A 27,060-nucleotide genomic window follows, 5' to 3' on the forward strand; every position below is an offset into this window, starting at 1 on the left:
CCCTTTCGCCACTCCCGAACCATACATACAGCGCACACACATGCACGTGCACATACAGTACACACACACACACACACAGAGCCAAAACTGCTTTGGTAACAGCTGGCCCCGGGGTTGCGTTTAACCAGAAAGTTAGACACTGCTCTATGCTTCATAACGTCACTGACAGGTCTTCATGTGGATCCACCATAATCACCATGTGCCCTGAGTGGGAGAACATTTAGTGGTCAAACAGAGAGACAGAGAGCAGAGAGAGATGGAGAAATGGAGCAGATCTCTTGGGCAGACCTGTCCAAGACAGCAGTGATGCTGCTTCAAAGCCCCCTTCAGGTCCCCCACCCTCTACATCTGCATTCATCACTCTCTTATGATCCTTGCCCCACCACACACACTTTTAGCAATCACACATGGCTTTGAGACAAGGGTGACAAATGCGTCTTTCCTGTGAGTATCAGCTTCCACAGCTTTACCTTCACTCTCTCATAGCCCTGCCTGTCTTGTGCTCTTCATCCTCTCAGCTTGGCTCACCTCAGGGAAATATAATAATTTCATGCTGATGGAGCTCTGTAGGACTGGTTTAGGGGAAATAGAGATCAGGCTTACGTTACAACAGCTTTTCAGAGGGCCTGGTGGGCAAGTTAGTTTTTTCATGCACTGGTCGACATTTCAGGCTACTTATAGACAAGTGGAGAGAAAATGTAGAAAATACACATCGATTGTGTTTACTTTAAAGCATTTAGTTTATTGAATATCTACGGCAGGAAATGCTTTTTAAGTCATAAAAAGATTTTATCCAGAATGACCTAATCACTTATGACTTTGCTTATTAAAAGCACAATATTTCAGGCACATTATAAATGTCAACTGCAAGATTTGTAAGCTTTTCATGTTTAATAAACGGTGTGAAAAGAAAGGTTAGTGTTCGGGTGAAAGTTCATGGCAGTGCCATTCTTTAAGAGTAAAATAAAAAATCTGCACTGTAACAACAAGTTACATATTCGGCCTGTTATTCACACACTGTCTCATGAGACTTAACAGGATTTTAATGTCATTGAAGTCTAACAAGAATTATGACTTTATCTAATGTCCAGGTTGCTGTTCTGGAGATGTAGGCAAATAACATGTCAGGAGAGTTAGTAACTCATTTTTGATAATGAACATACATTTTCAGAACAATCATACAAAAATGGGCTGTTTTGCTGTAACAAATCAGCTGGGTAAGTTTCAGGATGATATTTGTTGGCCAGAAATATATTTAATTTGACCTTGTTCCCCTGTAGTTTCAAGCCGTAGCTCAGGGGTGACCAACCTGCGGCTCCCGAGCCGCATGCGGCTCTTTGTCTGGTTTCATGCGGCTCGGGAGATTGGACCGAAAAAGAAAAAAATTTCAGTGCAATCTGTTGGTTTCCTTAGCTAGGAAATTGTTTTTGAATTGGCTCTATATGAATGAATTGGATTATTTTATGAATAATTATGATTACAATTAATTGAATTCCAATTGGCTTGAATTGGACTTTATTATCTAAGTGCCTTGAGATGACATTTGTTGTATTTGGCGCTATATAAATAAAAATGAATTGAATTGAATATCAAAATTTGTGTTTGTGGTTTTTTTTTTTTATGTGCGTGTTCGCTTCGTTTGAGTTCAATACGGCAGCGGTCTCCAACCTTTTTTGCTCCATGGACCGGTTTAATGTCAGACAATATTTTCACAGACCGGCCTTTCAGGTGTGGCGGATAAATACTACAAAATAAAATGATACAACCAACACAGAATCTGTGGTATTTAGTAAATATAATAATAAACTTGAATCCACTGTGTACTTGTATGTAACTTTATTAGCAGCGTCCTCCTCCTGACATAACATCCTCTCTGGTCGCTATGGTAACGCTTAAACATGTCTTCAAATTGCAGCTTTCTTTTTCTTAGTAGTCACAGCCTCTTCTTCTGTCTCCTCATGGGAAGAAGCTTTCCAAACACGTCTGTTTTTGACTCATTTTGCTCGTTTCATGGGTTTAATATCAGCGTTGATGCGTCGTGACCGAGACGAGAGCAAGTCAAGAACAGACGGATGTAACGGAGAGAATTCTGTCATTTTTGTAAATAATGTGGCTCTTTGTGGTAACACAGTAAAAAAATGCGGCTCTTAGTCTCTGACCGGTTGGCCACCCCTGCCGTAGCTCTTTCAGCCAGTGGCTTGTAAGCTAGCGCCAGCAAGAAATGGGAGCGTGCCACAGCCCATTGGTCCCACAGCCCATTGGTCCCACAACACAAAGACTTTTAACATTATTTTTTAGGCCCATTGGTCCCACAACTCCATGTTCTCATATTTCTGAGTAAACTAATAGCGAAAAAAGTGTAAAGACATTTGGCCTGCACATGCTAACCTTTTTTTTTATTTTTATTTTTTTATTATTTCCTCAGCTGTTTTTTTAGCTTAATTTCCAAAAGTAGAAAAACACCTACAACTGCACTGGTACCACTAATACTACTGCTACTACTAATACTAACAATAATAATATGTTTTTCATGGCTAAATTGGCTTTACACAATAAAAAGTGGCCTATAAAATATCATCACAGTCCGGGGTGGCGCACTTGACCAGTGTCATTCATGACCTGGTGGTAAGCTGCCATAAAGTAAAATTTATTTATTGGATATATGTGTTCCTCATGTAGTTGTGAACATGGAGTTGTGGAACATAGGGCCTAAATTTGATTAATTTCTTAGAAATGTGGGAACATGGAGCAGCAGGAATATGCTGTGCGACCAATGGGCCTAAAAATGAATAAAAATTTCTTAGAAATGTGGGACCAATGGGCCATGGGAACATAGAGCTGACCCCGCAAGAAATACTTGTTGCAGCATAAAAGCTAAATAAGCTAATTATGTGTACAGGAAGCCACTGAGAAGCAACATGGCATTTTAGCAGAGTATCAGTGATTTGTTATTTAAAGTTAGATATGGATTCATGAGAAACACGTTTTTTTCTTAAAGTATGTAGCCTATTTGTGAAAATTACAAGAGCTAAATATTCAATAATTCTAACCCAGCCTACCTTAGCAACCCATTAAGCCAAAACACTAATAGCATAGCTTTATGCATTTTTTTAATTAAAATGTTATTTTTAGGCTATATGATACTCCCTACTGTATTAAAGTTTAGTTACACTGAACTCTTTACCATTGTATCTCACAGGGTTTTTCATTAGAAGGGAAGCATTGTAAGTTTAGTCAGACAGTAGTTCCATTTGACAGTTACTGGCTTGAGATAACTAGCTTTTCTCCTAGAAATTTGAGTGGTAGGCTACTGTCTCCTTTTATAAGTGATACTGAATAAACCCTACGTTTAGCTCCGATAAGATTTAAAATGTATTAAGCTGGCAAAATTAGCATGATTTTTTTCTTGATTTCTAAACTAGTAATAATTGTGTTTCCATCGTGTCTGTCTGATTGAAGTAGCAAAGAGAAGGTGACGAGGAAGAAAAATTACAAGAAATTGATGGGATGAGAGCTCATGAGTTAAAGGGAGGACAGAAGCAATGACTGGAATTGTGTGCACAACTCAAGGTGAGCAACTGGCACGAGGAGGAAGAAATAGGTGGAGGAATAAAAAAGGATGAAAGGGCAGAGAAGAACGGAGGGATGGAAACAGACGGATGTCTGTTATGTTTCTGAGGGTTGAACTCCAGGGAAATTACCTCATCACGATACTGGTCCAGAGCACTACAGCCATGTTGACTTTGCACCGGTGGAGTGAGCACGCACATACACTCACTCTCTGTTGAATTGTGGCCAATAGCATCATGGCCTGGCCGAATCACTTCCAGACTCAGTGACGTCACCTCTATCAGGTTCACAGGAGGCACATAAAGCACACATACACACAGAGCAGCACCTTTACACCAGAGGGTAACACACTGATCTGTATTTTTTCTTCAATTATGACACAGAGGCCGTTTCAAGGCTTTTAGTCCAGCTCCCTCTGTGAACTCAGAAATAAGCTCTCCTCACATCAAACTGTGGGTACAGCGCAGAACTGACAGACTTAAACTCTTGTGGCTGAAAGCCATGAGGCAATAGTCCCTGCTGGACTCTAAAATGCCCCTAATAAGGTTTTAGTAGCCTGCAGAGGTTAGGGAAGAGGCCGTTGGAAGGCCATCTACTGTTGTTGTGCCAATAACCACCAAGCATTGCAACAGACTGATTTGTGGTTGAGACTGTGGCCATTCTGGGAAGCTCCCAGGTGTCGGTCTGCTCGGTATGAATCCAGCAGAGAGTATCCAGAGAATTAACACAGCTCCTATGTTCGCATATCAGTTAAAAGCCGGTCACTTCTTTTCATCAATCACTTACTGAATAAACTTTAAAGCCTTAATCGCTAATGTATTGACCAGTGAAAAAAAGAATAATAACCACTGGTTTGTGCATGCTTGGGGTAAGTTTCAACTTGTGACCTCCTCTGCACCATCCTTGCCGCTCACAATGTCAAAGTTCAGCATGCTACAAGGAAGATAAATGTGATGTGATATACTGTGGATGAAAGTGATAGCCTGTGTGTGTGTGTGTGTGTGTGTGTGAGTGCATTGTCTGATTGTCTGGAAGGACTTTCCAGCATTTCAGAAGTCTAAGCCCCAGTCAGGATGTAGTTATGGAGCGCTAATTTGAGAGCTGTCTGATTGCGGGCTTTCTGTGGGCCCCTACCAAACACACACACACAGACAGACACAGACACACACTTTTTTATCAGTCATTAATCTATCAGGTGTCATTAACAGGGGAGGATGGGCTGATTGGAACCAGAAGGAGACGGGATGATGTCACACAAACACACTTCACTGCCAGAGCTCTCGTGTGTCTCCACATTTCCCTTTCATCCTCATCATCACCACACACACACACTCAGACCCGTACATGTGACTGACATGTAGACAGATAAAAGTACAGACGTCGGCCCACAAAGGAACCTCTTATATCTGCTCCTAAGCTCTCCTCCAACATCTGAGCCACGGCGAATGAGCTTCCATGAAAAAAAGAAAACGGATCAGACGGAAGAGAGAACTGAGAAAGCTCCCGCTAAAACAATGATGGGAAAGTCATTTTGAGTGAAGACAAATGTGTGTCTGTGGTGAATGAGGTAGTGTTGAGAGGCGCAGAAGGATTGTTTCTCTTTTGCTGTTTTCTGGCCATCCTCCTAAAACACGACCAGAATACACTTTCAACACACTCGCTCCTCCGCTCCCTTTGGAGGAAAAGCTATTGTATAGCAGTGACAGTAATCCCTTAAAGAGGTGCTGCGTTTCCAGGCTGAGAATGGATCTCTTTATTAACACTGACGGAGCATCATTATCTATAAATACAGGCGGGAGCCACTAATAAATCATTTCTCATGGCCCTGATAGAGCACTAACCACAAGGCATTAAGGCATCGTGAAAGCAAACCGCACGTTGGCAGGCCTGCTCTGCATGCATGTGTGTGTGTGCGTATGTGTGTGTGTGTGTGGGTTCCACCATGCTTTGGCAGGCAGAATGATGGAGCTAGAACTGGGCTTTTGATTGAAATAACATGTTGTCTTTTGAGCTCCCATTTCAGCAGCGTTTAAATTATAGTTTCTCTGCGGGGCTGCAGAGAGTCTCTCGGGATGGGAATAAAATCAGAAAGAGTATTTTTTTTTCTCTCTTTACATCTGAGGACATTCTGTATGTGTCCGAGGGGAGCGGCATCTTTTCAATTTTCTGCCTCGCAATTGCTGTAGCAGGATTAATTGGCTTCCCCAGCGTTAACATCAGTGTCAAAACCTGGCTTGTGAATTTCCTTGTGTGCAGGTGCCACGCCACTGTGTATCACTGGTGATGGTATTCAGTGAAACTGCATGGGGCCTGTGCAAGGTTCAGTTACTCTTAACCCATTTGGCTGATATGTAAAGCCTTGCCTATCTTCTATTGGAAGTAAGAAATGAGATTTTCTGCTTTCCTCAAAAATGTCCCACATTCGTGTTCTTTACTTACTTCCTTACTGTCTCCAAAATATTGAAATATTCTGACTGATAATGATCCACCACATCTGAGGGGAGTTATTGCTTATTGCTGAGACAATTTCTGTATTATTATTATTGTCGTTCTTATTTAACTGGATCTGCAGTGAAACTGTGGCTGAAACATGGAACACGTCTCGGCCTTTCCAGAGGCCCAGTTACAGTGTCAAAACCTTGTCAATACATGGACGGGTATTTTTTGACAGCTTTACAGCTTTTTACATTTGTACTTTCATTCTTCAAGGCAAATGCATTTTTGACGACTGAAGACTGAAACCAAACTTTTTGGAGAACTCCCTCCAGAAGGAGGATATTCAAAAACTCAGTTTAGGTGTTGACATGCTGACTTTCAGCTTGTGACGTCAGAGCGTGTGCTGTCATTTCCCCTTTTTACTCGAGGGAGACACAGAAGAAAAAGGGGGTGGCTTGAGTTGAGTTTTTGCATTTTCAAGCGTTTTTTTCTTTTTAAATGTCAGAATGCTGCGTAGATGTATAGCAAAGACATGAAATGATTCCTGTACATAGACACAATTTGTTGCTGTTTAGAAGTGTTACTGCACACCAAAAGGAAATTAAAAAAACAAACAAAAAAACAATTAAATGTCACAGCATTTTGTCACATAATGGCCGTGGCTTCACATTAAGCAGGTGAAAAAGTCAGCATTTGGAGGATGGCATCACACACGTGACTATGAAGAGGAGGAAGCCAACACTGAGTTCTGTGCTGACCTCTTGTCTTTTCAAGCAACTACGCATTAAAATGTCATTTTTTTGCATTTAGTTGCCTTTTCCATGCACTTTCTCTCACCGTAAGACCACAAACCGCTCACAGTTTATACTGTCAGCAAATCTCACAAAAAGGGCAAAACCATCAACAAATTCACCTTTGCTTTGCAGTTTGTCCTCTGTGCCGCGGAAAAACAAAGTTAGGCTCAGTTTCTAATCTCCACTCATAGATACATCATAACCAGCCTAAGAATGGATATAAGAAGACCTGGTAGAAACAGTCTGATCTGAAGAAGGTCACGGAGTTTGTCAAAAAGACGCTACTTCCAAGTGGAAATAGCGTCTTCTTCTTAAAGCACAGTGCCTGAACTATTCGGGTCCAGTACTGTTCTTTTGCCGAGGCAAACATTTTAATCTTTGTGACTTTTGGCTCGAAAACATGGAATTCTTGCTAGATTAACAGTATTTCCCCTCTTCTCGTTCTTTCCTCCATCTATCCCGTCCACCCCGGCTAACACGAGCCAGACCAGACCAGCCAAACTTTGACAGTTTAACCCTCCTCAGAGGTCACTCCTATACTTACACCAGCCGCTCCAGCACAGCCTCTTGCTTCACCTCAGGACGGCCCTGTATAACCAATCACACCCCTGCGCAGGCTAATTCTGCAGAGATGTGGGAATGAAAGGTCCGATTAGGGCCTGCTGGAAGTATTCAGCACACAGTCCCCACCACGCCCGTCCCATCATCCCAGCCGGCGGCCCCCTCTAACTAGCCCCTCTCCCCTCAGCCCTGCACTGCTCTGAGCTGTGATTGGCATGTGAATTGCAGTGTGTGGTGATGATAATAAGAGTGCTAACCGGGGCCAGGTCTGCGCCTTCTAGCCAGCAGCCAATCCCAGCTGGCACAGCCTGAAAGACAACCGCTGCCACCATCTGAAGAGGCAAATAAAAATGACAAGCTAACTGTTAAAGAACTGCTGATTTTTCACATGTTGTTTTAAAAGCTTTTGTGGCTCTGCCAGATTTCTTTTTTCCCCCCCAGTCCTTTCTCTCTTTTCTTCTAAAAATTTTCATTCTTCTTACCCTCAACCACATCCAGATATATGAAACCCCTCATTTATCAGGGAAAAAACTAAAAATAATACCCCTCTGCTGCGGTGCAGCCTCGATAAAAAGTATTTATCCTCGGACTGATGGGGCTCAGAGGGATGAGAAAACAGATAGACGTATGTGACTGAGAGATTCCTCAACAACCCTCCACTGCGTACAAACAAAAAAGGATGGATTTTGCCATAGTAATGACTACTTCACCTCAACATGCATGTTAACAGCGCAAAAAAAGGAGCACTAGACGCATTTCAGCCTCGGCTTAAGAACCTAGAAGTGTGTTTAAGTTGGAGCTTCGCTCACTTTCACGCAGCGTTTTATCCAAACAGTCCAAAATCATGCGCTAGTTACACATTATGGTATTAGGAAATTGTGCTAACACCCCACGGATTAGTTTTCCAAACCTTGACATCCTTCTGGGTAAAATGATTCTCATTCCCAAATCCCAGCTCCCCAAAGCCCCGTGGATCCTGATGCCCTGTTCAATCAGGGTCCTGCTTGGCAGAGCTGCCTGTCTGAGGCGCCCACGGTGTAGAAAAGACTCTCGGCTGAGATCCCCACATGCAGAGTCTGACTCTCATTATCAATTACGGCTGTTTTTGTTTCTTTTGACCACACGCATTAACCACACTGTTACTGGCAGTCAGAGAGACGGACAGGGAGAGAAAAGGCAATTTTCATCAAAAAGAATTAGCTATCCAAACAAGTGAGATAGATGTGCCATGGAGTCAGATTCACAGTTGGCCTGATGAAAGCATTGTGGACAGATGAAGATCTATGTGTGTTTAATGGGAAGAGGGTGAGTACCAAGGGGATAACTGAAGACTTAGAGGGAGAATGAGAGAAAAGAGGGAGGGAGGGAGAAGGAGAAAATAATTCACAACACACTTGTGGTGAAAGGAGGAGGCTGCATCTTGGCAGAGTTGATACTCTGCTGTTCTGTTTTCTTCTCACCCTCATCCCTTGTTACCCACCCGGCCAAACTGAGGCAGAAGGATCCAGTGAAGGCTGGATGCCGTGCCACATGAGCCATTAAATCTTCCTACACTGTGGGCAGGGGGAGGGCGGCAGCACCGGGCCTCATGGCCAGGATCTCTGAATGAGCAGCGGAGGGGGGGGGGGTAAAATAACTGAAGCACAGATGTACCTCCAGCATGACTTTTTCTCTTGCCCAATCCACTGCAAGAAAGAATGATTATTGCTTAATGGTTTTCATCGGTGCTTATTGATACAGAAATTTGCCGCAACAGCGGAATAGGGCTAGCCGTACTACGTCATACTCACGATTCTAGTCAGAATGTGAGTCTGATACCACTGGATAGAGTTTTGAGTATGGGGCTTGTTTCAACCGAACCAGGAGAAAAAATGCCTCTTCGCTCAATTGGATAGACCTACAACCAATCAGAGCAATGTAGTATGTGACGTAGATTAAGCGACACACACTTGTTATAGGAAGGACAGCAAAAGCATATTTTCTATCGATAAAAGCCTTTATCGCGTTCGTCTTTCAAAATGAATGCAATGTGGAGATCCTGTAGAACAGACTGGATGGCAGAATCTACACACCTTAGCTCTCCAGCGGCAGCCATGTTTGTTTCAAACGAATTCAAACCAAGCGCTCTTTAGTGACGTAGTCGATAATGTCCCTGTTGATCATCTGTCCATCATCGTATAAAGCCCGCCCTGGCAATCTGATTGGGTCGACTGTGGCGATGTCGAGCATAGAGATTTCCCAACTGAGCAGAGCCAGACCGAACTTCCCGACCAAAAATTTTATGGGCGGGGCTAAGTTCGGCTGGCACCCAGGCTAGAATAGGGCAGCAAATACTTAAATTCATTTTCGAGTTGAGACTGATCTCCCTAAAACACTAGCACGGGTCGTATGTTCATGCAGGAAGCTGCGGCCTATAATTATGTTAGAAGAATATGCAACGTCTGGTGGTTGTGAAAGGAACTGCAAATAACGTGTAGAAACTGTCGCATTGTAAAAAGAATGTATTCTAACCCGAACTGTGATCGACTTCAAACTCTAACCAAATTATATTATTGCCAACAGCCAACCAGGAAGTGACGTTTGATCATAACATGTTGTGCTCACAAGGCAACCAGCAAAATGGACGAATGCGATCTCTCGTGGTCTTGAGAAATGTGTCTGAATTAAGTGCTGTTGTGTTACTTACTGAACAGAACTCAGAAGTGGGAGAAAAAAAAAAAGTTGTTGTATTTGGTCTCAATCTTACGGAAGCCCAGAGCGGACGTGGTACGTACAGTATAAACTTTTTTTTGATGGTTTTCTCGAGATAACGAGATAATTATGTCGTTATCTCAAGAAAACCATGATCGTTATCTCGAGATAACAAGTTAACTTACCGATGGTTTTCGAGGCCACTTTTTCTCCCCAGTCCACCCCTGTTTATATGTGTATATATGTATTTCTGGCAAAGGTGTACCCATTTTGACCCCCCTTTCATTGAAAACTGAATAAAGTAGCCTATGAATCAAACATGGAATGTGGAGCGTTTGTGTAATTCAATTCAATTCATTTTTATTTATATAGCGCCAAATACAACAAATGTCATCTCAAGGCACTTAGATAGTAAGTCCAATTCAAGCCAATTGGAATTCAATTAATTAATAATAATCATAATTCATAAAATAATCCAATTCGTTCATATAGAGCCAATTCAAAAACAATTTCCTAGCTAAGAAAACCAACAGATTACACTGAAAACTTTTTGTTTTTCGGTCCAATCTCCCGGCCTGAGCGTGCCTGAGGCGACTGTGGAGAGAAACGACTCCCTTTTAACAGGAAGAAACCTCTGGCAGAACCAGACTCAGGAAGGGTGGCCATCCGCCTCCACCAGCTGGGGTTTGAGAAGACAGAAAGGGGGGGAGGGGAGGGGGGAGGGGGGAGGGGGGAGGGGTAAGGGGAGGGGGCCGCGGCGGCGGCACTGTAACACCATTCAAAGGATATCTGTTGGAACAGGGAAACACGAGTTAATGACCACAATAATATCACATATACATAAAGAGAGTAAAGTGAGGAAAGGTGTGACAGATGAGGCCCCCCAGCAGTCTAGGCCTATAGCAGCTTAACTATGGGATGTTTCAGGATGTTTCAGGATCTCAATTTGCTTGTGAAAATGCACAAAGCAAATCCCGCTGGTGTGACAAGCATTTGAAGAATGGAATCAGGTTTAACACACACCAATCATGCCGTTATCGTTTCTCATTATCTCGAGAAAAACGATAATAGCACCTCTTGTGCATCATTCGGTAACCATGGAGACTGGCCCCCTCAGTTGGTCACTGATGAAGTTGACTATATCAGCAGGCTCACTTAGGTGTAAACGCCTATTGAGCCAGCCGTCTCCGGCTACTTTATCCAGTTTTCAATGAAAGGGGGGTCAAAATGGGTACACCTTTGCCAGAAATACATATAAACACATATACACAGAGGCGGACTGGAGAGGAAAAGTGGCCTCGAAAACCATCGGTAAATTAACTCGTTATCTCGAGAAAACGATCATTGTTTTCTCGAGATAACGACATAATTATCTCGTTATCTCGAGAAAACCATCAGAAAAAAGTTTATACGTACCATGTCCGCTCTGGGCTTCCGTACAATCTCGCTTCACACAAAGACACGTGCTTTAAAAAGCTGCTGTTGGCTGACTTAAGAAGGACGTACACAGGTCGTATTTAAGTCATATTTAATGCTTCGAATAAACCACTAAGTGACTGTTTCAATTGGAGATTCTTGCTGCCTTTGTTCTAACTTACTAAACATTTGTCCTCTGCCAAAGCTAAAGCCAGGCAGAGCTATGTGATCACCGCCATTTCTACATCTGTCAGAAAGGTTACGCAAAAACGACCGAGCCCAATATCATCAAACCTAAAGCAGAAGGGGAGTATTTTCGGTGCAAATCCAATGGCCATTCCAGGTGCGCCTCTTGTTAAAGGCTGCGTTTAGATCCCCCTTCAGCACATTATTAAAACTGTAGCCTTGCTCATGCAGTACACTCCAAAAAGCCCGAATCATGAGACACAGTGAATTTGATTAATAACATACTAATTCTAGGAGAGAGGGTTGTTTATTGTCTAGAAAGTGTCTGGTATACACATCCCGACCAGATCCTTTAAAAGAAAAATTACCACTAAATGCATGTGTCTTACAACAGATTTTACAGTGCAACTTTTTTTTTTAAGACCTGTGTAGTGCTCAAACCCCAGTGTCATTACACTGGTTGCTTGTCATTTATCACGCTGATCTAGAAATGATTTATGTCGTTTGTACAGCACTCAGAGCTCTGGTTGCTCTGAAACAGCCACAAATATTTGGAGAGGCAGCTTGTAGTCTTTTAGGCTCTAACCCATTCAAACAGACTGCCAGAGCGTCTGAGAACAACTGAGTGTTAAAATACATTTAAACACCAAAGCCTCATATTGTAAAACAAACCTTGATGATTGAGTGAATCTTGGTGTATGATTCCCATGTTATTTTAGAAGCTTTTTGCACTGCTGTTTTTAGCAAACTGTAACAGCAGTTGCATCCATGTTTGCCCGTGTTCATATTAATGAAGGTGCACGTAAGTCAGTGCATCCCAATGGGAAATATGATTTGAATTTATTATTTTTAAAGGGCAGAATAACGGAGGACTGTGAAAGTGAAGTTAATTAGTTTTGGCGTCTCAGTTGGATTTGTTTAGAAGGTGTCATAAAAAATGTTAACTTAACAGCCATTTGGTTCTTTTAATGAGTTTCTGTTACACACACAAAAATAATTAAAAAATATAAATATATATATATATATATATATATATATATATACAGTATGTATACTGTATATTGCAGTTATCATTGAATACATGTCCACAAAGTGCCTGCTGTGTGGAGGCGTGTTTGCTCACATGTGAGTGTAAAGTGCATTTTAGCCAACATGATGCCACTGTAGGGTTTCCCCTGTTATCACAGGCTGCATCGACCAAGCATTTATTCACAATGAACAGGCAGAAATATGATGGAAAAAGTTTGTGGCAGAAGCTTAGAAATACTAAAACCACAATGCCGAAATACTCTGTTTAAAGAGAAATGCATGTCTTTAGTCCTTTTTTACATGTTGCCTGGAAATGGATGTGGTGAAACATTTTGAACATTGATGAAAACACAGTATTTACAGCAGTTGTACACAACGGAGTTGCACAAAACGAGCTTGAACGTCAATGTTTGCTCTGAGCACCTTTATTCTCCAACACAGCCTGAACCCTCTCAGACGAGCTTTCTGTCATTACTTTAAGGAGTCTTCAGGAACAGTTCTCCAGGCTTCTTGAAAGACATCCCAAAGCTCTTCTTTGGATGTGGGCTGCCTTTTGTTCCGTTCTCTGTCAGGATGATCCCACACTGCTTCGATAATGTTGAGGTCCGGGCTCTGGGGAGGATCCATCCCTCCATCAGACCTGTTGCCACTGATTTTCAGCCCACTTCTTGTGTCATTTGGCACAGCTCAGCCTTTTCTCCCTGTTTCCCTTCCTCAATGGTTTCTTGACAGCCACCCTTCCATGGAGACATGAGTCGTGGGCCAACAGTATGGATCAGTTGAAGGTCCAGATGCATCTCTCAGGTCCTGTGTCAGGTCTCTTGAGGATTTTTACGCCCCATTTCTTTGGGAAATAACCTTTTGATACTGTTCATAAGCTGTTGGTTTTAGGCTTGACAGTTCTTCTCTTGTTCTCCACTTGTCCAGTTTCTTCAAGTATTTTGGAGGACATGCTGCACATAATGTTGACACATGCCGTGTTTTCAGCTAATAGCTCTTTAGGAATCACCTTGCTGGAGGAAACATACTATTTCATGCCTGTAAAACTGTGTAATCTGTGGTATTTTTCACAGATGCAACTAAAGAAATTGGAACATATTCTGTGTGTCAGCGACAGCCTGCTACAAATCCCCTAAAGATGCTATTTAGAATTGGTACCTTGCTAAGTTGTCTGTTGGTTCATTAACTGATTGAATGATTAATAGGTCAGAGTTAACTGACTTAACCAATACAAAAAAAAAACAACATGTTTCTCTGAAAATGGTCAGGTAAAAGGACTGGACTGAAAAGGGGTGAAAAAGCAGCCACTGTTCAAAGTAAAACTTTGAAAGAACGTCATAAAACCAGAAGATCAAATGCTCAAAACCACTTTAAAAGATCAGAAGAAAGTCTTGCTCCTTGGAGGCGAAATATAAAAAATGAGGAGAGGACAAAGACTTCCGCACAGTACTATTCTGTACTTTACGTACCAACAGTATTTCAGAGTTATTTTACAGAAGTACATATTTCAGAATAATGTATGACGCTGGATTATAAAATAACTGATGCATTGAAGTGTTCATCACACTTATGTTGAATGTAATTAGGATGAAGCTTGTAAAAGTCCTCTCAGTGGGTTAATAAAGCTGTATCTTAAGTTAAAATATTGCATAATCCCATACTTTCTGGTAACATTTTGTATTATCAAACCAAATTAGAAAAGCAACCAAAGTTGTCAAGCACAAATCAAGATGCAACCGTGTTGGCAGACAGTTAAATAACTCCTAATAGGTAGAGAGGAATGTGTTTAGTGTCTCAATGACTTTTCCAAATCTTAAGAAGCAGAGGCAAAAAGAAAAGACAGCAGCAAGAACCCCCGCGGGGACTCACCAGTCTGACGGATGCCACGCACCCCTGAAACAGGGACAGCAGAGAGCTTATGAGAAGCAGATGTGATGATTCACAAACACACACATCATGCAGCTGATGACATGTGGGGTCAGAGGAATTTGTCACTGCGCTCTCAGTCATATTGCAAAACGCTCTTTCAACAAAAACAAAGTCAGCCACTCTTTTTCATTCCTTCCTCTTCAGGCTGCAAAGATCCTGCAATATCAATCAATAACAAACAGCTCACGGTCTGTCAAGGCGCTGGCATGGCTCAGTTTTTCAGATTTAAATGTAGAAACCTGGCTTTGGAAACATTTAAGCACATCCTTGTTGCAGCAGAGTGTGCGTATACTCCAGGTGAGCCTTCACTCAAGTCCAATGTGGAGAACTCACATCCCATTAGTGCCACAGCACACTAAGTGTTTACAGCGTTCCACATTCTAAGACTCTAAAAATGTCACAGCAGAAGTGGGGTGGAAGTTTGACATTTGGCAGTGAGCGGGCATCCGCTCCAAGCAGCCAATGCCTAGAATAACCCCCGTACATACACACACACACAAAAGACACACTCTAACTGCTCAGCATCAGAATTCAACTTAAAACAAACCATCAGGAGGCCCCATCACATCCATTCAGCCCTGAGAAACAGACAGACAGGCCTGTTTATAAACACACAAACACTGCAAGCTGTGAGCGTGCACATGTACAGTACAGGCACATGCCTACCATGGGTGCACAAGTGGTTATGATTACAAACTCATTTGGCAGCGTCCCGCATGCTAAAACACACGCACTGCGGCCTCACAAGTGAGAAACACAAATAAAGTATCAAAAACAAAGATTTTATGAGCAGCTTGAGTTCAACTTAAAGGGTGCACCAAGGTTGTGATGGCAAAACCAATGACTCGCAAGTGATTATTAATCAGGCCGTGAATACAAATCAACAGCATGCCAGTGAGCCTGAAGGCGCAAAATGATGGGGAAGCCTAATTGCAGCTGATCATCAAACTTCCGCATTAATGGAAACCTGAGGCCTCTGCCAAATTGGATTTGAGTCTCTTGTTTCCGCCAGGCGCTCCTATTGTGCTTAATAAGAGGAAACATGTGTGCCAAGTATCCCCGAATGGGACAAACGTAGATTTTCTCTGGATTAGGAATCAGACAGCAACGAGAAGGAGCTTCCTGTTGTTCTTAGCAACAGGCTGGGCGGTCACTCTCCCGCGCGCCCGTCATCACTCCGCTGACATCCCATGAGGAAGATTTATGAGCTGACTGCCGAAGACAGCTTGGAAAAGCAATCTCTCAGATGTGTGCGGTGGGAAACTCCAAAGGCTTTTTTTTAATATATATATATTTTTTTACCAGTTTATCATCTTATTTCAATAAGAGGCAGACCTGCGCGCGCAAAGCCAGCCGGCGACGTTGCGCTTTTTCCTTCGGCAGTTCAAACCACGGCGGATGTTTTAGATGCGCCCTGTCACAGTTTTGAGGGAAAACGTCAAGTTGGGAAAGAATAAACACGAATCCGCCGCCGCGGTCCTAAAACAGGTTATGATGACAGAGAACATGCGATTCCGGTTGGTCATAGTTCTCCATTTCCCGGCTGTTGTCAGAGATTTCCATCAGCAACCAAACCAACCGTGCCGTAAACACAGCCCTCATTTGTTTTCTCCTCAGAGCAATTACACCATGTGATTAAAAAGCATTTTAAATAGAGCCTTCGCTGACTTTTATTTGTGTAAAGCGGATCTATTTCATGTCGAGCAGTAATGTAATAATCCCGAGCTGTCATTACAGCCCAGATCTCCCCCTCTGCGCGCCAAAGTCCATCTGATCTCCGCGCTTATGAGAACCAGACAGGCGCACACCCTCGCCGGGCACAACAAATCCCACTCCTCTTGCGGGGAAAAGGGAGACAAGAAAGCGCTTCAAGGGAAGCCTTCAAATTAATATAGGAAATGTTAACTTCAACAGAAAAGCAGCGCGTTTCATGGAGATATTTTACCTTCCAGATGGCCCGAGTTACCAGACTTAAATATTTGTGCCTTGACTCCCCTCTACTACTCTAAAAAACGATTCTATTTATCTATCGGCTGTCTAAATGGAGGGAAGCAACTTGGGAAAATATTGAAAGACTCGTTTCTTCTCAGAAATATTGCCTTAAGGGAAAATGTCCCAAACAAAACACTGAGCACATTCCAAACTTAACTCCAGACCATCGACTTATTCTTATTCTTATTCTGCACCCCAATTACCCCCCATTAAAGGTAAATGATTTGATTTAGATGCAAGGGCATTGTTGTTTCACCAAATATGACCAAATATAAGTGTCACCGGTTGACGGTGACGCGTAAAGTTGTTCATGGATACCCAGAGACCACCGAGACACAGCGAGCGCACACTGCAAAAAACATCCCTCGTGTATTAAATTCTGTTGGTTTCCTTTAACTTAAAGTTAGGTTGAAAGAAAAATAGCGTCCATAGCATCTCTTATCGGTCTCACTTTGTTATTTTATCAAAGAATAACGTAACCAATGCAACTGCCTTACACATAAAAAATACTGCAGTCGAATATTTTCTCATTCCGCTCAATCAGCTTGATTTTGAAGTGGCTATCACAACTTCGATGGATACTTTTTGCAGCGCAGGCCGTGTGAAGGAATGCGCTCTTCCCTCCCTCTCGGTGACGCGCAGAGGGGAGCCAGAGGAGCAAGCCCTCCGTGAGGCAGAGAAGGAAGGGGAGACGCTGAAAATGGATAAAGGGGGAGAGAGGGGAAATATTGCTGCAAGGGAGAGAGGCGTGCCAATAATCAAGGATTTTGGACGAGAGCGCGCGTCTCGGTGAACACATGGCAACGCAGTGGATCAATTACGCTGCGTCACGGAGCCGCTGCGTGAGAAGAGGGGCTCCCTGAGGCGCTGCCGCTTCTGCTGCTGTTTGTTCTCCCCAGTCCTGTTCAGACTGAGCAGGGACTCCCCGAACCCTGCGCGGGACAAAGTTAAAGTCCAGGCGGATATACAACTCGTACAGACGGTGTGTTGTTGTTTTGTTTTTTGTTTTTTTGTTGCTAGTATGCAGGGCCTGAGCTCCCGGGCTCACGCCTTTTCGGTGGAGGCACTGGTCGGGAAACCCTGCAAGAGGATGAAGCTGTCGGAGAGGCAGGATTCAAGTTCAGCTGGAGACTCAGGAGGCGACAGGAGCATCTTCAGCGGTGAATGTTGAATCTTCTATGACGCATCACTGCTTTTTAGAAGAATTTTACGCAAAACTTTGGAGACGCACATAAAAAGTTTGTAGTTTTAGATCATTTGGCCACACAGATATATATATAAAGGCCATTTCCACAATAGATTTCAAATGATTAGGTGCCAAAAAATTACTTCAGAGGAAAAATATTTGAATGATTTAGCTAACCAAAAGGACTTGGGGTCTTTACGTTATATGGATAATAAAAAAAATAATAACCTACATTTTTGGTCACAGCTTCATCAGATAGAATTTTCTTTTTTAAATCACTAAGTTGCACATCATTTGTAAATCTTATCAAATGAATTTCCAGGGTCCATTCTCCCTCCCAATCAGTATTTTTCTTTCCAGGCCATCACGAATATGACCCCAGCAGGATGAAGCAAGAATGCTCAGCACTGAGGAGGCCAGGAGACATCTCCAGCAACAGGCCAGGACAGACCGCCAGATCCGGGACCGAGAGCTCTGACCCGGCCAGCGAGGAGAGCGAGTGCCGGCCGGACAGGGAGGTCCGAGTAGAGCTGCAGGGCTCCGAGTTGTGGAAGAGATTCTATGAGATCGGAACTGAGATGATCATCACTAAAGCTGGCAGGTACGAGAGAAAAAGAGTTTATATATTTGGAGTTACTGTGACAGTATACTCTCACAAACTGGCCGTTGGGTGCCCCAAACTGACTTTACGCGTCTGAGTCCTCTTATTTGGCCTGATTATATCGGTTGGCCTGTTAATGCCAAGTCAGTTTTAATAGACTCATGACTAGTCGAATCATAAATCTCAAAACAGGTCAGCAAATACAAAAACAAAAAAAATATTTGAGATGTAAACAAATGAATTCACAGGGCCCATGGCCGCTCTGCATCGCCGGCAGTTTATTCAAAATACAGTCTGTTATAATTACTAGAGTCCTTGTTTAAATATATTATCCTGATACACGCTGGAGTGGTCTTTATCAGGGCCGTGTTGATATAGCCTTAACTGTTCTGTGGTCACAGCTGCGAATTTATCGGCTGTAAAAAAAAGAGCCAGCCAATCGGATATGAGCCGAGGAACTGCCGGTTTTCCACCAAGCCTTTTTAAAAAACAAAAACAAATTAGTGGACAGTTATCGGTTAATACGCCACACGGCAAAAACCGACAGTGTTCTGCGTGGTGGCCTTGTCCCACAACGTGGAGCGCGCACGATTTCACCACATTCGCTTTTGTTGTTCAGTTCAAATTTCGACGAAAAGCCGAAATTCTTAACTTTATTGGAACTGAGTTGAGTTGTAATTAAAGTGACCCTCCATTTTTTTTCGAATGACCTTTGAGTTGGGTTAAATTAGATTTATCTTTCTCTCTCAACTAAATTTATATGTAGTCAGAAAAGCTCCCAGTCATTTCTCTTCCTCTCAAAGTCACGAGCGAACAACACCTGCTGAAATATCGGTTCCGTTTATTCGGTTTCCAACCGAACACGCCGTAAATCTTGGCAAAAACATGACGCCTTCGCGGCCTGCCCAGGTCCGTGAACTCTCCTCTTTACTTGTGCCCGTTTAGTAAAACGAAATCTCCAATAAAATTTGCAGAAAAAAGTTTTCTTTTTCTTTAAAAAAAAACCCTCTTCTGTCGCCTTTCTTTAGGAGAATGTTTCCCTCTGTGCGCGTCAAAGTGCGCAATCTGGATCCGTGCCAGCAGTACTACATCGCAATGGACGTCATGCCCGTGGACTCCAAACGCTACAGGTGCGCGTGCAATCACTTTCGGTGTCAACCCGTTGGGCCTTTCGCCTTCTTGACTCTCATGTGCGCGCCTCTCTCCAGGTACGTGTACCACAGCTCGCAGTGGATGGTGGCCGGAAACACGGACCACTCCTGCATCTCTCCCCGGCTCTACGTGCATCCGGACTCACCGTGCACAGGCGAAACGTGGATGCGCCAGGTCGTCAGCTTCGACCGGGTCAAGCTCACCAACAACGAGATGGACGATAAGGGACATGTAGGTGACCCGCGTGTCTTAAAAGCACCGCCGGCAACACAGCTGGGGCATTTTAGTGGAAACTGGCGGGAGGTGGATGCAGCTTATTCCACCCCTCCTGCGCATTGTAATGTCTTGATTTACAGCAGGACCCATTAAGCTATCAGATCCTTGTCTTTATATTTCTGAGTGCTGCTGTTGGGGTGTAAAGTGGGGCGCCGGTTTCGGTTTTTAACCGCTTTGACAGCTTCGGTCCTCCTTAAAATTCGCTGCCTGTTCTGATAACTGAGTCCAAATGAGGAAGGAAGTGGAAATCCTTCTGGCCTATGGAACTTTTATGTGTGAGCTTCAGGGACGCACAGATGTGGTGAACGGGGAGTCTAGAGTTGGTCCCCCTGTTTATAAACCCTACCTGGAATTTGTGTGTGTGGAGGATTTCTGATGACACAAAAATAATGTAATTTTTTTTTTTTTTTAAACTGTAATCTCTAAATGTCAATCTCTAAATCTTTTCTATCTTAGCCAGTTTACCACCTCATATGGGCTTTTAGACACTGACTTATATTTTCCTTTTGGTTTTAAATACAAATTAAACTCACTCTTAAACTGACAGAAATTTTCTGGCACTAAATGTGTCAATTTAACTGCTTTTGGAATTTTGGAGAAAAAAAATAAAAAATTTGCCCCCTAAACCTGACATGTTAACTCTAAATTTGCCGGCTTAAAAAAAACACCCAAAACTTTGGTAAAACCCTACCTTTGTATTTACCAGTTTGCACGTTACTTAAGCAGAAGTGCACACAGTAAGGATGCTCAGCTGATGACATGTGGGGTCAGAGGAATTTGTCACTGCGCAATCAGTCATATTGCAAAATGCTCTTTGAACAAAACCAAGTCAGCCAGCTGTAAACAGCAAAAAAACCCGCATTTTTTGGGTTGTAAATCTGTTCCATTTAACTTGGCATTCTTTTGGCAATGCGCAGGTTTTCATCTTTTTTTGTAGTTTAATGTCAAATTCAAAAAACGTGACAATTCCCACGCAATGGTTAGATCTTTCCAACCATGACACAGTAACTGAACGATACTTCATGTTTACTTGGCTCATTTTTGGACCCTCGTATTGGATCTATATACGACTTGATTCATTTCTGCCTGAATGTGATTTATTCTTTTAAATTTTGGGATCAACAGTCTTTATGATAACTGCTTTAGTTAACACAAAAGTTTTTACTTTTTTTTTTTTTTGAGTAGCCTTAAACCTGATCAAATTCAATCCAAGAAGCAATCAGAAAACATATGAACTGAGTCAGCAGCTATTTGTATAGCCGATAACTGTTCAGCTAAAAGAGAGCTTTTTCTATCTGTGAGAGTGAGCACAGAGATTTTTCAAATTTAGTGTTTTTCCTCTATTTTTTTTCCCGAAACATCAACCAAACCTGATGCCTGGCATAAAGATGACTGACATGTTTGATATATGCCTCATGGGATTTCAAGTATCTCTCTATTTTCATCTGTTGATCTTCAGATTATTCTTCAGTCGATGCATAAATACAAGCCGCGCGTGCACGTCATCCGGCACGACCCCCGGATGGTTCTGTGTCAGATCCAGTCGCTGCCGGCCGACGGGGTGCACAGCTTCTCCTTCCCGGAGACTGAGTTCACCACAGTCACAGCCTATCAGAACCAACAGGTAACACTCACTGGAACGAAAGGCCGTATCTTGTCAAAAATAGCAGCTTTGAATGAGGCGTGAAACTGTGGGCGCAACACGTTTTTTTAATGTTAGTTGATTTCTTTAGGTGTAAAGAGTGTATATGATAATAAATTCATACGAATGCAACTGAATTGGGACGAAGTGTAACTAATTTGCAGTCCTTTTTACCCTCTCTGGAAAAAAAAATATTCAGAAAGCAGATGTCAGGATTTTTCCCGATGATCTGGAAAGATGATGGCTGTTGTGAGGCTGTTTGACCTCGTGTAAAAATGTTTGAATCTGCACATCGGGCAGCTGATGAGGCTCCATGTGGTCTCAGTGAAATCATAAACTCACAGTGTCCTCGTTGTCTGCGTGGCCAGTTGCTCAGAGAGGGCGTGTGTGTTCCATATAGGGGACCTGACCCTGCTGTTGGAAACCATTCCCCCAGTAACAGAGCCGTCTGGTGGGACTGCCAGCTCTTTTCATCAGGGCTCATTTTACTATCAGCGAACATATTATTACAGAAACTCAGTAACGAGCTGTGACTGCGCCGACTGCTGGAGTCCACAGCCTATTAAAGCAGGGGGATAAAACTGCTACGAACCCTTAACCCCCTCTCCTAGAGCCCTGTTTGACATGGCTGGTCGCCCTGAGGGCTGCTGGGAGATGCAGTCCCAAAGGGGCAGCTCTGCCACTCTCCGTGCGGTATTAAAGCTGAGCTCATTGTTAGCTTAACACATCACCAGTTGACACGTCCACTCTAACCCGTGTCCGTTCTTCTCTCTTGGGCAAGATCACAAAACTGAAGATCGACAGGAACCCCTTCGCCAAGGGCTTCAGAGATCCAGGAAGGAATCGGTACGGAAAACCTCACTGAACTTCAGCACTTTCATATGCCTCCACAGAAAGTACTCCGCTAAAGGGTACCCAAGAGGGAGTTTAAGCTCAACCACTGAAATGTGAAGCCGCGTAAAACCTTCAAATAAAGCTGAACTGTGTAGTGCAGAATTTCACACCTCTCAGAACCAATGTTTAAATCCTTGGAATAACACTTTTCACTCCTTTTACAGTACATATTTGTGCGCGTGTTTGTGTGTGTGTGTGTGTGTGTAGGGGGGTTTTAGATGGCCTGTTGGAGTCATATCCCTGGAGGGGCCCTCTCAGTTTGGACTTCAAGCCTTTCACCATACAGTTCCAAGGTACCGTGCTGGAGCTTTCTCAAACTTCTGTGGTCTAAGCTGAGATTTTTAGATTGTTTTTTTTTTTTAATGCTGTGATTTCTGACGCCTGTCGACAGGGAGCTCGGGGTCTCCGACCAGCAGCATGAAGAGCCTCCTCCCTCTCTCCTCATCATCCCTTGTCCCGCTCTCCTGCCAGGACGCTGCCCTCCATGCCCTCACTCTCCCCCTCTACGGGAAGACGTCCGCCGCCTCACCTGCCATCTCCCCGCTGCCCGGCAGAGCCTTCGCCTCCCTGGGAGCAGACAGACTCAGAGGCCTCCCCCCGCTGTCTCCGCTAACAGACTTCCCGCTGCTCTCTGCGCTGCAGGGGAAGAAACCTCCCCACTGTAGGGACCCATGTCCTCACGGGTCTCCCGGGAGCCCCCCCTGCTTGCTCCCCCTCCACAGTCCCTTCAGCTCCCAGGGGTCTTCTCTCCTCCCTGATCTCTCAGACACTGCGGGGCCTTACTGTCTTTACCGCTACAGCTTCCCCCTGAACCCCCAACTCACAGCTATTTCCCGGCACTCCAAACTGGCCGAGGACAGCACAGACTGTCTGCTGCGCCGGCAGTCTCCGTGGCACCCGACCTCCAACCACTGCCTCTGACAGCTGGACTGCACTGGCTGGCTCCGGCCCATTGAGCGTAACAAACCAAAGCTTATTGCGATCAAACGCAAAGAGCCGAATCTCTCTTCAAGCGAGGCCCGAAAGGAGAAATGTGACTGTGGGGACTTTTTTTTGTATTTAAAAACTGTTTTCTACGCTTGTGCTGGACGTATCAGCACAAAAACCGATTCCGACGCTCATTCCATTAGAGCCAAAAAATCCGGAGTAAATAGAAACGTTTCTGTTCAGGTAGATTTTTAGTTTTGGACTGAAAGCAAAGTTTTTTTTTCCCCCTACAGAGAATTTCTCTGTGATATTTCAGCCCCCCATTTATCTTCCTCCAAGGCTTTTATCAAAGAGCATCAGCAATAGGACCCGAGGTATGTAACATTACTATTGATGAACATGACAGTTGCTGTTAAAATGATCACAAGTGCCCATTAAAGTATTCTTCATGTTTTTATTAAGATCAGTCAAGCTCAAAATGTTCTTCTTTCACACACAGCCAACATTAAATCACGCAGCATGTAGAAATGAAATGTTTTCCAGTTGCTTCAAAGTGAAACAACACAGCATGCAACAGGAAGTGGCTCGGAGTGAGACTCCATGCTAGGACGGACATCATGTTGCAATAACTGGGATTCACTGAAACTGAACAAAAGCGTGTTTTGTGTTTACTCTGAGGATTCGGTGTCAGGCTCGGCCGCCCCCCGACCAATAACATGAGCTCATCTCGTCTCTCTGTGATTTTAGGGGGAGAACAGCAGCTGCCAGAACTCAGGCAGCCGCTTTTCCATCCCTGTACTTTATTACCATTAATAGGACTAATCAGTGGCGCATGGAGGTGAAACGGTTACTCTGAAGAGACAGTTACTCGCTGCACTCTGACTGGAAAAACACTGGAACAAAGACCTTTGCACTCTGAAAGAGTCCAAAAAAACAAAACAAAAAAAAAAACCCTGTGATCGTAGTTTTGCTTGTGTTTTTTAATTGCTCCCAGATCGACGGTAAATAAACACTTTGCTTTTTTTTTTTTTTTTGGAGTCACGTGGCTTTCAGAGAGCAGGGAAGTTCATCCACGAGCAACAGAGTCCACCTCACGCTGTGTTTTCGTGTCTGTACCAAAGGGGGCACGCCCGTTCAGCCGCTGATGTGATAATTCATACTTTCAGCTCAGACTCTGAACCCGGCACCCACCCATCCCTCCCTCCTTCCCTTTCTTCTCGCCAGAGGAGCGGTTTAGGCAAAGCGTGGGGAAATGACCTGTTTCCAGACTAACGGTCATAACCAAACAGCAATTTACTTGTCACAGCCGAGCACTGCAGCAGGCCAACGTGCGCTGGACGTTGAAATAGCAGGAAGGAGTTAATTGAGGGACTCGGGCAGGGGATGGCCCGTGTTTCAGAGAGCTGTCAGGTGCACCACTATCAGACAGCCTGCCCTTTGTCTGCAGGCACACGTAATCTGTGCTGGTCATTTGATACGCTCTGTCATTTCCACGTTGGCTGTGGTATGATAATCATTTAAAACTCCCAACTAATTCCTGATCTTTCAATTAGACCAATTGCTTTCATACAAGGAGAGCTGAACTCTGCACCTGCCACTGTCCAGCACACACACACACACACACACGTGTATTGCAAAGAAAAAGATCCGAGCACCTGTCATTATAAACCCCCGAAGACCTCGGGCTATTTTTCTTTTTTTCTAATGAGCATCAGATACCAGTTTTATTAGTAGAATTTAAACTTTCAGTTTGGCTTTAAAAAAAAAAAAAAACTGGCTTTGTCTGATTTTTTTTTTTATTTGTTTTAATTTTATTTTAAATGAAGGCCAGTAAAAAAAAAAAAGATCATCCACAAAAAAAACCCCAAGAAGTTTTGACTTTTTTCCCCTTGTTAATTCAGAATGTACATATTATAGACCTCTTGGTAAAAATCTCCTTTTAAAATTCAATGGTTCAAATTTCGAACCAATCGGGACACTGAGAGTGGGACCAAAATGCACGACGTTCCCACCTTCACTACGGAACGTCTGAACGTCCAAAAAATGCAAATTTGACTCCACTGAAAAGCCCAGAACTTCAGCTTTTCTTTTTTTTTTTTTTTTTGCTTTACCCTTTAAATGACTCTTTGGATTATTGCTTCAAGTTATTAGATATTTTAGACTCGCAGGCATGTTGGATGCCTTTGAGAATTCACGTCCGAATATGTTTTTTTTTTTGTCAGATTTACTATTGAGTTGTGTGATGACACTTTACGCAGACTTTTGTGTGTTGTCACTTTACAGACACATAAGCCAGTTTAGTAAAATATTAGTTGTGCATTTTAGTAAAAAAAAACAACAACAACAAAAAAACAAGACTTTTGAGCTGAGAATTAGATTGGAAGATTGCTGAGCTGGTTCGTTTTGCTGGACAGAAGCTGCTTTCCAAACTGTAACTAAATCTACATCAGCTCCTCTCACTCTTAAACCTCCCATAAGACATCTTTATATCTGTGCAAATACCGAAAAGTAACGAAAAAACTGTTTGGAGGTTATATACTTTGCTATTTCTTTGTGCTTTTTTTTCCCCTGCAAAGAACGCGCTGCCGCTAAAGAAACAAAATGCTGAAAGTGACCGCTGTGTTTAACTAAATGTGCGCGGCTGTTCCTTCATCTGCGCCGTGAACACGCCGTAAAACGTGTCGACATTATCCCCCATGTAGGTGGTGGCTGAAATAACATGGAACCTGCACCGAATTCCAGTTTGTCATAACACACACAGAGGGACGTTTCTGGACCGGTTCGGCGGTGATTGACAGGTAGTAAAGGGAGAGAAATTCGAGCCCGGAGTCATTTGTTTCCAATCATGTGGAATGGCGTCCTGCAACACGAGAGGAGCTCAGCGGAGAGTGGGGACGTGCAAACATACTTTGCCGTCATTAGATTAACACACGCGACACACGCAGACGCCCGGCACGGACGCGCGTGAGTTGGTCTGCCTGGCACGCGCGCGAACAACCCTCTGCCCGGTCAGCCTCGCGCTCCGCTGCTTTGCCCGATCTGCGTCCGCCGGGAAGGGCTTTGCGCTGGACGCCGTTTTTTCTGCAAACTCAATAAAAGCTGCTTATTTATCGGCTCGGATTATGGAACATGACTGCGCTCAGCTGTAAAGTTGAAAGTGAAACCAGCTGCGGCTGAAATTGAATTACACTCAGCAAGTAATGTGAAAAGCAAGAGCAGTTGAACAGCCATACGCAGCCACAGTGAGAGTGCTCCTCTGCCATTTTCACTTCAGCTCTTGTCTCAAACAGCGCGAGCCGGTGGAGAGGTTGGGATGAAAACAAGCCAAGGCTCTTGAGAATCTTGTTTGTGGTGATCAGAGCTCTCTGCACCAGGTTGAACCACAGCAGAGTGGAGTCTCCATGAATTAGCGTTTCTCTTTGTGCGTGTGTGTGCTGCTGTGTGGCCGCAGGTGTGCGCAGACAGAGGTCAGTGCTTGGGGCACTGCGTCGGTATGTGCCCCCTGACAGGCCCTTGTCATCCAGGAGCAGAGGTTAGACCAGTGGGGGACAGTTTTAACATGTGGCCCGGCAGCTGCCCTGCATGCCTGTGTGTGTGTGTGTTTTTGGGGTTTCCTCAGACTGATGCCACTCACCACAGAATGTGTAAATCACCCAAACAGCTCTTGTGCTATCTATCGCACCTCAGTGCTCTGCTTTGGTGACCATCTTCATATTTCTGAGGGCGATGTGGCAGTTTTTAATCTTCATGCAACAACGAGAGAGGAAATTCGACATAA

The 27,060-nt window shown here is 43.6% G+C and overlaps 1 protein-coding gene across 1 annotated transcript; it reads left to right on the forward strand.

Annotated features, from left to right (window-relative positions):
• Positions 1–17,467: 17,467 nt before the first annotated feature.
• Positions 17,468–23,493, forward strand: tbx22 (T-box transcription factor 22). Its single transcript, XM_075480554.1, has 8 exons — positions 17,468–17,764; positions 18,151–18,391; positions 19,420–19,521; positions 19,600–19,774; positions 21,279–21,443; positions 22,243–22,307; positions 22,563–22,648; positions 22,747–23,493. The coding sequence occupies exons 1-8, from the start codon at positions 17,626–17,628 to the stop codon at positions 23,274–23,276; spliced, it is 1,503 nt and encodes a 500-aa protein (XP_075336669.1). The 5' UTR covers positions 17,468–17,625; the 3' UTR covers positions 23,277–23,493.
• Positions 23,494–27,060: the final 3,567 nt, after the last annotated feature.

The sequence above is a fragment of the Odontesthes bonariensis genome, chromosome 13 (assembly GCF_027942865.1).
Source record: "Odontesthes bonariensis isolate fOdoBon6 chromosome 13, fOdoBon6.hap1, whole genome shotgun sequence".
Classification (NCBI taxonomy): Eukaryota; Metazoa; Chordata; class Actinopteri; order Atheriniformes; family Atherinopsidae; genus Odontesthes; species Odontesthes bonariensis.

Bases quoted from the DNA above. Each gene is read 5' to 3' on its own strand.
- tbx22 (XM_075480554.1), top strand. From the start codon at position 17,626: ATGCAGGGCCTGAGCTCCCGGGCTCACGCCTTTTCGGTGGAGGCACTG. The intron at 18,392-19,419 runs GTACGAGAGAAA...GCCTTTCTTTAG, and splicing joins ATCATCACTAAAGCTGGCAG to GAGAATGTTTCCCTCTGTGC. The intron at 19,775-21,278 runs GTAGGTGACCCG...GTTGATCTTCAG, and splicing joins AGATGGACGATAAGGGACAT to ATTATTCTTCAGTCGATGCA.